The 15,135-nt window shown below is 40.0% G+C and overlaps 2 protein-coding genes across 4 annotated transcripts in view; one reads left to right on the top strand and one right to left on the bottom strand.

Moving 5' to 3' along the window:
• Positions 1-10: 10 nt before the first annotated feature.
• MBLAC2 (metallo-beta-lactamase domain containing 2) lies at positions 11-14,331 on the bottom strand. Its single transcript, XM_027864250.1, has 2 exons — positions 13,730-14,331; positions 11-1,621 (listed from the first exon to the last, which is right to left on the bottom strand). The coding sequence occupies exons 1-2, from the start codon at positions 14,181-14,183 to the stop codon at positions 1,236-1,238; spliced, it is 840 nt and encodes a 279-aa protein (XP_027720051.1). The 5' UTR covers positions 14,184-14,331; the 3' UTR covers positions 11-1,235.
• Positions 14,332-14,860: 529 nt separating this feature from the next.
• POLR3G (RNA polymerase III subunit G) overlaps positions 14,861-15,135 on the top strand; it is a 66,134-nt gene continuing 65,859 nt past the window's right edge. For 2 of the 3 annotated variants that reach the window (XM_027864266.1, XM_027864265.1), the window contains exon 1: positions 14,957-15,037. Coding sequence is in view for 1 of the 3 variants with exons in the window: in XM_027864264.1 (XP_027720065.1) it covers positions 14,861-14,943 (83 nt within the window). In the remaining 2 variants the exon portion in view is untranslated. The other variant, XM_027864264.1, reaches the window with a different exon arrangement.

The following is a 15,135-nucleotide window of genomic DNA, read 5'->3' as shown; positions in this document are numbered from 1 at the left end:
CACACACACACACACACACACACACACACACACACACACACACACACCCCCATATGCCAAACCAATATGCATCAGTAAATACTAGTCTAGCTTTTGTTTGGAGTAGATGGTGAAAATGAGATCTTTCCATTTCAGCCAAAGGTTGTAGGTGGTTCAAAATCCATCAGACAAGAATCAGTTCTGTGAATCAGGGAAAGATTACTATCTAATTTACACCATGAAATTAATTTAGTAAGCACTTTAATGCAACATAGGACAAAGGACCAAGTAAAATACTTGTGTCAAGATTATACAAATTTTTTAAGAGTCCCAAAGTTGATCTCATAGGAAGTGTTGACCAAAGACAGAATGCTCTAGAGACCTGTTTTCACTTTTCCTTCCAAACCAGAAGAAAATATTTCAAATCATATATATTTTTAAGTATGCCTGACGGTGTCCTTTCAAGAAATCTAAACATTTGCAGTTAAATACACACACTTAAAACTTCACTATTTGCAAAATACAACACCTCCACTGTAAATATGTTTTCAGCCTTTATAATGAAGCATTTGTTTTATAAAGCCTTGCATCAAACCCAAATGCACTTTACTATTTTTAAATAAATAAAATAAACACACCACAGACAGTGACTATTTCATTAATAAGTTACACAAAGAATAAATAAATCATGGCACACATGAATCCAGTCCCTACAGTAGTGAAATGTTTAGGGTTCAAAGAAATAGCTATATTATATGTTTCACATTGAGTTCAAATGGATTTTAAACTGAAGAAGTTTCATCTTTCATTTTAAATACAATACTGAAAACATCAGGGTTGGGGCACAAAAAAAAAACCCAAAACTTACTTTAATGCACATAAGAAATCAAACGAGAGTTTCCCAAAGCAGGTATGGATAACTCTTCTTTCCTTTTCTCCAAAATGCCTTCCCCATGCAACCATCCCACAGTTTCAATGACCAAAAACAAAACAAAACAAAAACCCACAAACATTTAAAAGGCAACAGCTTTGGCAAGCTATTAGCTTCTTTCAGAGGCTTACTATAATTATTTGGTGGAAAGTAAATAAGTTAAAATAAGAAATCTCCCTCTTTTGGCTTATTCCTTCTCAAATCTGCCCCCCCCCCCCCCAATATTGAGAAAGCACTTCTTGAAACAATCACAATCAATTATTTTAACCACAAAACTGCTTGGTTTTAAAAGTATCAATTACATGATAAAACCAATACATACAAACTAGGATGGGGTCCTAGAGGTGGTTACACGCAGAGCTAAACTTGCAAGGGATCTCATGGCGCAGGTTGAAACTTTGTGACACAAACCAGCTTTCGAAATATAGTTGGAAGCCAAGCGATACAGCCTTTCAGCTCCAAAGGTGTTGAAGTGCCCAGGAAGCACCTTCTCTACCACACCGCTGTCCACCAATTCTATCAGACGCTCACAGGTAACAATATAATCATTGATTCGGCTGTATGGAAGCCAGTCAATCATTGCTCCATCATATACAACATCTCCACTGAACAGAATCTTCCGATCTTTGTCCAGTAAGCAGATGCTTCCCCTGGAGTGACCAGGCATGTGCATAACAGTCAGCTGTCTGTCACCAAGGCTGATCACATCCCCTAGAAATGAGAAGAGATTTTAAAGATAAAAATCCCATTACAAACTTTGTTACAAAGATGGATGCAAAAGGACACAAAGTTAAATGGTTTGAGAAAGACAACAGAAGGTGGAGATAAATTAATTTGCATTTCAAACCTTGTTTCACAAATGAGATTACTTCCCCAAGTGAGTTTTAAGAGCGAAATAAGTGTTAGAACTTGAGCTGGACTTCAAGTGTGGGCCCTAAGGCCTTTAAGTTCAGAGATGCTCATTACCAGACTGGTTGCAAGGGAACGAACTTTTTGGACACAGAAATTCTTAAAGACCTTCTATTAAACAGCACTTCTTAAATTGTGGGTTGAGATCCCATACGGGGTTGCAAAGTATTTGGAACAATAAAAAATTTCTGAACACAAAATGACCAAATTAAAAATCAAATTGAATCCAAGGTGTTTCTGGCAGCACTTACCCGTGTTGCCTGCACAACTTCACTGCAGTTGTGGTTCTGAACACAAAGCATGCACACTTTGCACTGCACATGAATGCTGCCAAAATTCGAAAAGGGGTCATGAGTGGAAAAAAGTTTAAGAAGCCCTATTTAAACTACAAAGGAGTTATAGTCTCTTCATAGATCATATTTGTAGTGATAAGTTAGTCTATAAATGGGCTAGTCATCTAGTTCCATCATACTGTTAAATCTTTGGATAATTTTCTACATTCTATCTTCATTTAAGATGGTAACTGACCAAAAGGGATAGTTCCAGATTTTTCAGAAGCCTCGTCTTCAACTTAAGGTAATATATTTACATTAAAACATTTAATAAAATTATTTGTGCAAACACTAGCATCAAAATGTTTGGGGGGCATGTAATGGAGACCCAGAGCAAAATATAATGCAATATACATTCTGAAAGACTGAAAAAAAGGCAGCAGGGTTAGTGAGAAGGTAAGTGATAGAGGAACAAGGATAAGAATTTCTCCATTTCAAAGCAGCAGCAAAAGCTTTTACAGTGGAGGTGGGGTTTCATGAGCCTCAAAGGAAAGAGTTTAGTAAGGTGGCAAAGGATACTTTCCTGAAGATAAAGCACTCAGTAATAGCTAAGGCCCATTTGCCTGACAGACTCTTTTTTAGCTGTGAGGACTGTGACATGAGAAACAAAATACCCTGAGCTCCTAGCTGTTCAAACTGGGACCCCTGGGGGAATGTCATTGTTGTTCAGTCTGGTCTGACTCTTCATGACCCCATTTGGGGTTTTCTTGGCACAGATATTGGCGTGATTTGCCATTTCTTTCATTTTACAATTCATTTTACAGATGAGAAAAGAAAGGCAAACAGGGTTGTGGCTTACTCAGAGTCACACAACCAGTAAGAGTCTGAGGTCAGACTTGAACTCAGGAAAAGTTATCTTCCTGACTCCAGGCCTGATACTCTACCCACTTCGCCAACTAGCCACCCCATAGGAAGTTTAGTTTTGAATTGATACTCCTGATCCTCCAGCAAAGAACCAAATGGAAAACACTATTTCTCTGAGCCAAGTGGCTGAAATTTGCTTCAGAAGATAACCACATAAAAGTACTAGGTAAAGTCTTATGACTAAGTTCTCTGGCCTAATGTCCAAACAAATGTCCCTTTTCATTATTCTGTTTCTGGTGGAGGTCTCAAACTGGTACCAGTGCAAATGGAATGAGACATTCCAAGACTCTCTTTGAAATAATGCTTTGGGATTAGAATTCTCTTGCAAGTCAAGAATACAGTACCTTTGGAAAACCTACAAATCACTGTCTTTATTTTATTTGACCCTCAATATGTGTGGGGGGGATGGGGGGTAAGAAACTCTTATTAACTTTGGCAAAAAACTGCTCAGTTGTGATCAAACGGTTTTTATAGAGGACCTTTTAAGAAATCCTGGAAAGAACTATCCCTTAAGCAAATGTTAACAGGCTAGAATAGGTGGTAATTTTCAACCAGGTGCTAAGAATAAAGCCTAGCACAGTCTTGTAAGTGAGATTTTTACAGTTGACCAGTAATTGAATTTACTGTAGGAGAAGCACTGCATCTAACCTAGGTTCAAATCCCAACTCCATTAATTACTACCTATGTAACCATAGGCAACTCACAAGCTCTTTGGGACTTAGTTTACACATCTATAAGATGAGACTGGACCAGCATTTTTTAGATCTAGATCCTGTGAGTTTGCAGTATGGTTTTTAAAATTTATTTATTTTTAATTTGCAACATTCACTTCCATAAGATTTTGAGTTTTAAACTTTCTCCCCCTCCCCAAGATGGTGTGCAGTCTAATATAGCCTCTACATATACATTCATATTAAACATATATATTATACACACATACACACACACACATACATATACATATATATGTATTTACTTCGAGGTAATAGGGGTTAAGTGACTTGACTAGGGTCACAAAGCTAGCAAGTATTAAATGTATGAGGTTAGATTTGAACTCTATCCACTTGCTAAATAGCTAGCTTCCCTGGTAGTATGTTTTTAAGGAAGAAAATTTTAAAAATTTAATTATAATAATACTTACCTTGTACTTAGGGATTATATTGCTTTGAACTTTTCACTAACTTGTATGTGATACATTTTAGTATAAAGTAGATATTAAACAAAATACAAATGGCTTAAAGAGTTGTATTTTTGTAGGAAATATGTTTATGCGGGTAATCTTTGAGTTATCTGTGTCTGGGGAGAGCCTAACAATGGTCAGGTGTACAGACCCACTGAAAGGTACCTACCAACAATCATCCACTTAGTAAGCAAAGTGCTTAGAATGGATCAGTTTACTTTCACAAGCTTTTACTTACAGGGCCAAACCTTTTAAGTAAGGTCACATTAAGCAATAAATAATAGTTCTTTACTCTCACATAGCCTTTGTGTCAAAGCGTGCATATATAATGTCATTTGATCTTCGAAATAACCTACTAATGTTCATACCATGAGTATTATGCATGAGAGTATTATTAGAACATCAAAAATGCCATACTATATCAGAGCAATGGTTTCCCCAGTCTTTCATTCTAACATAGGCAATGAAGTGAAACTATTTTGTAGCTGTCTAAAAATCTTGACTAGCTCTACTCAGATGAGCTTTTAAGTTATATTCTAGAATAAAATAGAATTTGTTCTGAAGAGATGAGCCCCTCTGTTCTAGGAACATTTCTTCTAAACATAAGCTGTCAAAGATGCCCAAGAAGTTTCAAAGGAAATGTTGTTCATAAAAGAGGTATGGATAAGGCTAGGAAGAAAACTGGAGCAAATGACCAATGTTAAAAAGGCAAAGATGGAAAGGTCATCAAGTTTCTCTGAGGAGAAAGTGTAATGGATTTTCATGAGAGAAATTACCCTTAAGACTTTAGAATTCTGAACAATGCAATGATAAACCACAAAGCCAAAAGAATGAAGGTGAAACACACCACTACCCGTCTGACAGAAAGGTGATAAACTTAAGATACAGAAAAAGACAAGAACTTCTAGACATGGCTAATGTGGGAATTTGTTTTACTAGGTTATGTGAGATATATTGAAGGATTTTTTTTTTATTCAATGGACGAGGCAAGGGGAGGGCCAGATTAATAAAAAATAATTTTACTTTAAAATACAAAAACAATTTTAAAAAGAAATTACTTTCCTTTATTCAGTACAAAGTAAGGACCATTATAATCAAACTTCAAATATTTTCTCCCAATAACATACTGCCGAGTCAGGACCTCAAATTATCTGGAGCTAAAAGAAACCTAATCCAACCCTGCCCCCTCCCATCTTGCAAACTAGCTTCCTGTAAGCAGCTACTTAAAAGGGTGAAATACCAAACTGCTCTTTCTGCAATTGAAGAAGCAAAAAAGCCAGGAAGAGGAGTGGTAATGGCAAAGCCATTTGTCTATTCACAGTTATATCAGGTTAGCAGAGCACGAGCTTTTGACTATGAGAAGCACATACCCTGGGGAGATTTTGACTCCAGAGTAAAAGCAATCTAAATCTACTTAAACATTGGTTGAAAAGCAATGCTACAATAAATGGTGGGAAAGTTAGGTACCAATTTTAACTTTGCATTCTTTAATAACTTACCTTGTTGTTATTATTTATACTTAATTATTTTAATAGAGGGTGAAGTTTTTTTGGGGGGTGGAAAAGAATGGGTTAAAAAGACAGAAAAAACATGACAATCCTGTTTTCAACCAAATGGGAAGCAATCCAGACACCTCCTGATCAAACGGTAGAGAAGCACACTCTAATTAAAGGCAAAGTACTTAAAAGTAAATATACGAGTGCAGGATTTTCAAACCCAATTGTTCAAAGTAACATTGTGTCAAAGGTACCAAAATGCTTTCATAATCAAGAATGGAAGTTGCCCACCATGAAAACAAATTCAAAGGATTAAAGATGTATCCCAAACTGCTCCACTTTCCCATCTGCAGAATCAAAGAACAATATCCTAGAGATCTAGAATAACTCTCTCATTTTGCTGGTTGGAAAACTGAAGCCTCCTGGTTTTAGCATTATGGGATTTTAATGACTTCAGTTAACCAATCAATAAATATTTATTAAGGGAATTTCAGTCTCTTGACTTTTGTCTTTCCAGGCAACAAAGTTCTAATATTTTTAGCTGATCCTGGAAGAGACACCATTCTGTTTTCATTTTAGTTGTTCATTTAGTTAATTTTTTTTTTTGAACTTTAGAACTCCAAATGACCTAAGTACAAACAAACTAAGCCAGAATGAATTGCTTTCTGGTCCAACCTCCCACCCGATGCATTAGAATCCTCTATGACACTCACAAGCCCCAGGCTCTGCCTGAGCACTGTTTATAATGAAAAACTTGCTACTTCATTAGGCCATTTTATTTCTGAATTTATTTAAATTTTTAGAAATTTCATCCTGATAATGAGCAAAATCAGCCTTCCAATCATTAACCCTAGCTAGCTCTGCCCTCTGAAGTCCTACAGAGTAAGTCCAACCTTTCTTCCACATGAGAACCTTTTGAATACAGTGATCCAACATCCCCTAAATCTCTTCTTCCCTAGGATAAGTCTCCTTCTTCACTCCTTCTGGATAAACTTTAGGTGACATAGTTTTGAGTTCCTTGTCATGGACTTTTGGACTCATTCCAGCTTGATAGTACCCTTTCTAAAATGTCACACCCAAAACAGAACATATGGTTTGATGAAAGATGGGTACAGTGAGTACAGATTATCTCTCTGAATCTGGACAATGATGCCTCTTTTTGTACACACTCTTTGGGCATGTTTCTTTTGAAACAGTGTTGATTTTCCATTAGGACTCAGCATTCCCTGGTAGTCTACTTGTGGCCTTGGGTCACCTAAAGGATGTTGGAGGTAGCTGTAATTCTACCCCAAATTAAAAATATCCAAAGCCTCAAGCTCTGTAACCAGGTAGCACAATTAGTTTGAGAATTATTTGGGTTCAATGAGTTCATTACTTTATGCACTCTATAAAATAATAATACCCACTCTAAAGACACTGAACATAAATGAAACTCTCAGTGAAATCCATGAAAATGGTATTATAATACCATTAATGGAAAGGAATTATTTTCTGTTACTGATAAGTGTGACGATTTAGCTACTCTTCTTGTGCATAATTTACTAGCTGTGTAGCTAAAGATACAATCCAAAAACTGTAGGGCATAGGGAAAGTAACTAACCTAACTGGTCACTAAATGAAGTGGATATGATTTTTTTGCCTCTCTAGCACTAAGTTCTGGGAGGAAAAAAGGTATAACATTCCACATCACTATTTTTAAAATCTGGCTATCTCCAGATCTTCTAGCTATTTTGCCACAAAGTTAATAGGACATACTTTTCAGGGATAGGAAATTTACATTTCTAGGTAAGGAGGAAATTAGATATTACTTAAAAAGTTGAAAGTTACAGCTCCTGAAGTGTTAGTAGAAGCTGTTTGTCAGTATTATCAATTTTCCAAGTGTTTCTGTAAATACTAAGTTTTCTCTTCACACCTTAAAACTTAGAAAACCACATAGATACTGCCATGAAAAATGGACTTGAGAATGCCTAAGTTTCCCAAAATTCTGTGAATCTCTCTTGCCTTTTCTAAAAGCTACCCTTTATACCATTAAAATACAAAGAGCTCCAAATATTTTATTCATTTTCAAATTTGTGGATAGCTGTAACTAGCAACTGCTTAAAACATTACTTTTAAAAAATGCTTGATTTTATTCTTATAAAACATCTGCAATAAATGTAATAATTACAATGACTGTTAACAGTAAATGTAAGTTTATTTTCTTGGTTTCACCATCACATAAAGACCACACCCAGGCAATTCCAGCAAAAAGTTAAGTCAAAAGACTTGCTCAAGTCAAGAAAATCACTTGCTCTCAAGAAGCTCATAGTGTGATGGAGGAGACAACATACAAACAACTGTGCATAAACTATATACAGGATAAATTGGAAATAATCAGAAGATAGAAGGCACTAGTATTAAAAGAGGATGCGAAAGACGTCCTGTAGAAGATGGGACTTAGCTAGGACTTGAAGGGAAATGTCTGCAGTTTGAAGATGGAACAGCAAGAAGGCCAGTGTCACTGGAATGCAGAATTACAAGGCGGGTAGGGAGTGGAAAGGTGGGAGAAGACGACAGATGCAGTGTGAAAGAAAACTGGAAAGGTAAGGGTGGTTATGAAGAGCTCTGAACACCAAAAAGGATTTTATATTTGATCCTGGAGGAGATGGGAAGCTATTGGAGGCAGCTAGGTGGGACAGTGGATAGACAATTAGGCCTACAGTTGGAAAGACCCAACTTGAAACCTGGCCTCAGACAATAGGAGTGTGACCCTGGGCAAGTCACTTAACCTGTTTGCCTCCATTTCCTTAATTATAAAATGGGAGTAATAACAGCAACTAATGGGCTTGTTGTGAGTCTCAAATGAGATATTGATAAAGCACTTGGCACAGTGCTTAGCACATAGGAGGCACTATAAAAATGTTTATTTCCTTCTTATTCTTCTACTAAGTAGGGGGATGACATGGCCAGATCTGAGTTTTAAGAAAATCACCGGCAACTGAGTGGAGGATAGCTTAGAGTGGAAGACATATTAGGGTAAAACGGCCTAGTTTCTCCTAATTAGGCTTCAATTTCCTTACCTATAAGAATAACATCTATCCATACATCAGATGTAGCACTGCTATTGTAACCAATTAGCTCATTTAGTTTTGGAATTAAATCAAGATGACAGGCTCTCTTCTGGCATAGTTTAACTTTATGGGCATAGCTTGTAACAGGGCCCTAAGCTCAAATGGCCTTTTTAAAACACACATTGTTGACTACAACAAAGTGCAGACTGGGGGGAAAAAAAAGAAATCTAGGTAAATTAGTTCAAAAACATTAACATTTGCAGAAACAACTACTTCATTACTCAAAATGCATACCTTACTCAGTACTCACATCTTCATAGAAAAGAAGACATTCATCAGCAGGCCCTTTTTGCAGGCCTTGTTTGCAGTTGGGAAATGGATGTTATAGCAAAAATGTAGAAACTGTTCAACAGCCTACAGTGGAACAGCATCTTACAAGGAGGGCGGGGGGGGAGGGGGGGGGCAGTAATATTCCAAACTCTGTTGTGTAAGGTGATGACACGGTACTCTGGAAAATCTTAAAACCACACAAAATATAGTACAGTATCTTTAAAAAGTTACAGCTAGAAAGGAGACAAGTCTTATTAAAAGAAGGCAGTGGGTATTAAGACAGCAAGTGAGACTTGAGATGGTTGTTATGGAAACAACTGATGCAAATTTTATTTTTCACAATTCATTAGTTAAATTATTAATTAAGAGAAGCAAGTAGTCAGAACTTCCATTCAAAGGAAGACAACTAAACAGGTGGAGTCTTAGCTGGCTGGAAAACTGATAATTAAGGAAAAAATATCCTTGAAAAGGCTTCACAAAAAAAATTAGAATGAAAATGGTCTTTTACTCCTGCTTCACCGTGAGTCAAGTGGAGATACAACAAAGTAAAAAGGTACACCGCAGTGACCTTCCAGATGAACAGAGAAAACTAGGAAAGCCAACTAAGGCTACTTGCTGTTAGCTCTACCATTTTGTAGGCATAATGAAGATAATGTTCTAGAATCACACTCAGTGCTTCCATGTGTTGAGACCAGCTTAAGGACTGCCCTCTCCATCTCACATGCATTCCTGGGTATGGGCTATTTGCATTTAGTAGTGACCAGAACTGGTACTATTTAAATTGTAATTTTTCCTATTTTTTTTGGCTAGTGTGTCTAGTGGAATTGTGGAGTTGAATTTGGGTAGGTTAAATGTTCATGCCATGCCTACTCTATTGGTTTTCTATTCTCACAATCAAAGGTCTTCTTTGAGTCAACAAGGAAGGCAAAAATCTTTTTAGAAAATAGATGTATAAAATAGTGGAAAAGATGTGGGAATATTAGAACACTAATGCATTGCTGGTGGAGTTGTGAACGGATCCAACCATTCTGGAGAGCAATTTGGAACTATGCCCAAAGAGCCATAAAAACGTGCATATACTTTGACCCAGCAATAGCACTTCTAGGGCTGTATCCCAAAGAAATCATAAAAATGGGAAAAGGACCCACATGTACATTTATAGCAGCTCTTTTTGTGGTGGAAAAGAAAGAACTGGAAATCGAGGGGATGCCCATCAATTGGGGAATGGCTGAACAAGTTGTGGTATATGAATGTAACCGAATACTATTGTGCTATAAGAAATGATGAACAGGCTGACTTCAGAAAAACCTGGAAAGACTTGTATGGACTGATGCTGAGTGAAGGAGCAGAACCAGGAAAAAGTTGTACAGTAACAGCCACATTGTGCGAGGACTAACTTTGATAGACTTAACTCTTCTCAGCAATTCGAGGATCTACGATATATCCAGAAGTTTTATGATGGAAAATGCTATTCACATCCAGAAAAAGAACTATGGAGTTTGAATACAGATCGAAACATACCATTTGCTCTTTTTTTTTCTTCTGTTTTGTTTTGTTTCTTCTTTCTTGTGGTTTCTCCTATTGGTTCTAATTCTTCTTTACAACATGACTAATGTGAAAATATGTTTAATAGGAATGTATATGTAGGGCCTATATCAGAGTGCATGTCATCTTGGGAAGGGAGGTAGAGAAAATTTTAAACTCAATAGCTTATAGAAGTGATTGCTGAAAACCAAAAATAAAATTAATTAAAAAAATAAAAATAAATGTATAAATAGTTTTCAATCATTGCTCTCTCTAACGATTCTCTAAGGCTACGTTGGAATTAATAATTCCATGTACTGAGTTGATGGGAGAGATTTTCAGGAAAAAAAAATAACTTGGCATTAAGGTTGCTCAATCTGATGTAAGTCATGGATTATCTTTTTTATTTAAAAGTGCTTGCTGGACAAAGGATCATATTATAACTAAACTAGGGGTGCAAAGAAGAAATTATCTGTTACATGTATGGAAAAGGAAAGAGTTCATGACCAAATTAGAGATAAAGAAGGTCACAAGATAAATGGATAATTTTAATTACATAAAATTCAAAAAGATTTTGCACCAATAAAACCAATGCAGCCAAATTTAGAATAGAAGCAGATAAATGGGCAGTAAGTTTCTTTGACAAAGACTTCATTTCTAAGATATATAGGGAATTTTCTTAAATTTATAAGATTAAGAGCTATTCCCCAAATGATAAATTGTCTTAGGATATCACTAGGCAGTTTTAAAAGTAAGAAATCCAAGATATCAATAGTCACATGAAAAAATCCTTTAAATCACTAATACTTAGAAAAACTCAAAGTAACTCTGAGATTCCATCACATTCCCATAATATTGACACAGTTGACAAAAAAGCTAAATGATAAATGCTAGAGGGTTTATGGGAAAATAGGCTGTGAAATCCAGTCATATTCAAAAGCAATTTGGAAATATGCCCCCCAATTATTAAACCATCCATGCCTTTTAGCCCAACAAAACCACTACAAGCTTTATACCCCCAAAGAGCTCAGAGGGAGGAAAAATACCCATATGTACAAAAATATTTATATCAGCTCTTTTTGTGGTTAGCAAAGAATTGGAAACTGAGGGGGCACCCATCAACTGGGTAATGGCTAACAAAGTTATGATAAATATATGTGATGGAATACTACTGTGCTATAAGAAAAGATGAAGGGGATGGTTTCAGAGGAACATGGGAAGACCTGTATGAATTGATTCTAAGGAACTGAACAAAACCAGGAAAACAATTTATACAGTAACAGTGATACAGCGATAATTTTAAAAGACTTAGGAACTACGATTAACATAAGGACCAACTACAATTCCAGAGGATTCAAGATGAAATATGTGATATACACATTTTGGAGACTTTTTTTTTAGGGGGGGAAGGGGAGAACATGGCCAACTTGGAAATTTGTTTTACTTGACTGTACATGTTTGTAACTGGGTTTTATTTTTCTTGCTTTCTGAATTTGGGAGTGGGGGAAGCTGGCAGGGAGAGAATGTAGATCTTAAAACAAAATTCCATTTAAAAACAGTGCCCTGAGATGCAGCTAGGTGGCGCAGTTGACCAAGCACTGACCCTGGAGTCCGGAGGACCTGAGTTCAAATGAGACCTCAGACACTAGCTGTGTGACTCTGGGCAGGTCACTTGATCCAGACTGCCTCAAAAAAAAAAATTTTTTTTTTAAACCAGTGTCTGCCCAAAGATTGGAGAATGACTGAACAAACTGCGGCATATGAACATAATGGAATATTGTTCTGGTATAATTGCCAGAGATCTGGCTTTGCGGACAGACTTCATTCAGTTCAAATCCTCCCTCTGACAAATATGACTATGGGCCATAAGGAAGTCACTCAACCTTTCAATGTACCTGGCAACTTGGAAAACACTAAGTTACAAAAAAGAAGCACAGCCAAATATGACGTAGAGGCAGTCATACCCAAAGGAAATCACAGGCCCAGACAGAGGAAAAATGAGAATCATAAGATTGTCATCAGTCTAGACCTGCAAGCAAGGGTTTTGTATTCCACCTTGGCAGTCTGGCAAAGTCTATGGCCTTTTTCTCAGAATATTTTTAAAGGCATAAAATACATAAGATTACAAAAGAAACCAATTATATTGAAATAAGGATGATTTTCTCCCGACTGGAAGTCACCTTAGATGGCATCTAGAGTCCATTAAAAAACATTCAGGCTCAAGAGTTCTAATTTTTCCAAGGTCACACACGAAGTGAGAGGTGGAATTTGAACCCAGGCCCTCTCACTTCTGAGCTGGTGCTTTCTAGACAGTTATCGAGGCTCCTGTCAACAAACATAAGGTATATGGGGTCAGAATCGGATGTCATTTGGAGATAAGGAATAACATGTAAAGACTTGTTATTTACTGAGGCAGAAAGGAGAAAGCAGAACCAAGGAAATACAACCAATGACGACAGTAACGCAATAACACTAAAAAGCATCTGAACTCCGATTAAAAAAGCAATAACTAAAAGTCTTAGAATACAAATAAAATATTTCCCCTTTGAATAGCAATGGAAACGAAGGGAGGGGAACACGGCAAACGGTTGCTGTCTTTTGGTTTTATTTAACTATTTTTCTTCGTTCCAAGGTAGGGTCTGAAGGAGGAAGAAGGTCTATATCATGAAGCGGCTGAGGCGAAAAAAAAATTTTTTTTTTCCATAAGTGACTGGAAATGTCAAACAGGTGCTCAGAATGGGAATGAGTGGGTGGAAATCTTTCAGGAAATCAAGTCTCACAGCCTGTGGCATTCCCACTGCACCAGGCTCCGGAAACTAATTAGGGGGCGGAGCTGTCTTCTACTCCACTTGTAGTACATTGTATCTCTCTACTGTATCAGAGCGCTTTCCCCTCCCATCTGCAGGGCCCCGGGAACCCAAGGGGCCTCTCCAGGGATCTTTTTTCCTTCCAAGGGAAGGAATGGAGACAAGTGTCATTTTGGTGACTTGGCAAAGCATCCCCGTCCCTTTCACCCCCTTCGCTCTCCCCCCGCCCTCCGTTCAGCTAAGATCACTGGCTGCTCTTCCTGGCTCCATGCACCCTCCCCCTCCCTTCGCGCCCCTCTCCCCACCGAGGGGCCAGCGCTCCATTACCCTCCTGCAGGATGTGGGTGGGCTGCACCGCCTGCACTCGAAACTGCCTGGCGTTCCAGCCGGGGCTTGGAGCCCGCACCACCTCGCTCTCCGACAGCCAGGTCGCAGTCTCAAAGTTGTCCCCGCGGGCCAGGGCGTCCGCCTCGGCCCGGTGCACCGCTACCTGGTCAAACTGGTAGAGCCCGCCGGCGTGGTCAAAGTGGACGTGGGTGGCCACGGCCAGCAGCGGCCGCCGCACCAAGTCCTCTCCTTTGTCCGGGTCCTGCAGGAGGCCGGCCGAGTACAGGTACTCGGGCAGGCTTCGAAGCCCCAGCCCGGTGTCGATCACCACGTCCTGCTCCGTGCCGCGCACCAGCCAGATGTTAGCGCGGTTGCCGGACTCGAAGAAGCGCTCCTGGATCCAGAAGATGCCGTCGCCCAGGGACTTGTGCGCGTACCACTCCAGAGCCGACATGCCGGGGACGGGGATGTGAGTGGGGGGGGGGGGTGGGTGCAGGGGTGCAGGCGTGCGAGCAGATAGCAGTGCGGCAGGGCCTCTCCCTCTCTCCCGGCTGCTGACACAGCTGCGGCTCCCACAGGCTGTCGGCGCCGTCTGGAGAGGAGGAGGGCTCGGCTGGGGGCTCAGTCCAGGGGGGCTGGGCGCGGGAGAGGCTGCGCTGCGGAGGGCCAAGAGGAGGGGCGGGCTAGGGGCGGGGGGTGGGGGAGGTGGGAAGGACGCAGTAGCAACAGCAGCCTCGACTGAGCCCCCGCGAATGGGCGTCGCGGGGCAGCGCCTTCCAATTGCAGCGCAGAGCCCACTGCAGCAGGGAGAGAGAGCGCGGAAAGCTGCACCTTCTCGCTCCACCCTCCTCACCCCGGGGTGGATCAAACTGCAGCAACGGCAGGGAGGGGGGAGGCAGAGAGAGCGACGTCTGCAAAGCCACAGGTCCCGCGCGAACGAGAGTGAGCGCGCGTGCCCGAAGCTCGCGGGGGCCAAGCGCGCCTTCTAGTGCTCGCCAAACCGGCCAGGAAAGGGTGGGGGCGAGGCTGGTCAGGCAGCAGGCAGGGCGCCTGCCCAGGGCTGAAAAAGCTTGCAGTGCAGGGGGCGGGCCTTGGGGCGGGGCTAAGAGGTCTCAGCCGGCTGGAATTTGAATGCTATTCTGGAGGGGGAAAAGAGAAGGGAGGGGTTCAGTTTCCTTGGAGGTGGAACCCTGCGACGAGGAGAGGCTGCACAGGTAACCCAGCACCCTTTCCCTGCCAGCCTTCGAGGGCACACTTGTGAGTTTGAGAACATAAGCAGCCCCAGCCAAGTCCGGCCAGGGAGGAGAGGTAGGCGATGGGGACCTTGAGGGGAAAGGGGAGTTAACGTGGAGCCTGAGGAAAGGGCTCTCGGTTTGGAGAAGTTAATTGAAAACATAGCCCCTGGC

Source organism: Vombatus ursinus, unplaced genomic scaffold, assembly GCF_900497805.2.
Source record: "Vombatus ursinus unplaced genomic scaffold, bare-nosed wombat genome assembly UNPS02014774.1, whole genome shotgun sequence".
NCBI classification, from domain to species: Eukaryota; Metazoa; Chordata; class Mammalia; order Diprotodontia; family Vombatidae; genus Vombatus; species Vombatus ursinus.
This window is presented reverse-complemented; position numbering and strand designations above follow the sequence as displayed.

Coding starts and splice junctions, on each gene's coding strand:
- MBLAC2 (XM_027864250.1), bottom strand. CDS start 14,183: ATGTCGGCTCTGGAGTGGTACGCGCACAAGTCCCTGGGCGACGGCATC. Junction 1,622..13,729: donor CACCCACATCCTGCAGGAGG/GTAATGGAGCGC, acceptor TCTCATTTCTAG/GGGATGTGATCAGCCTTGGT.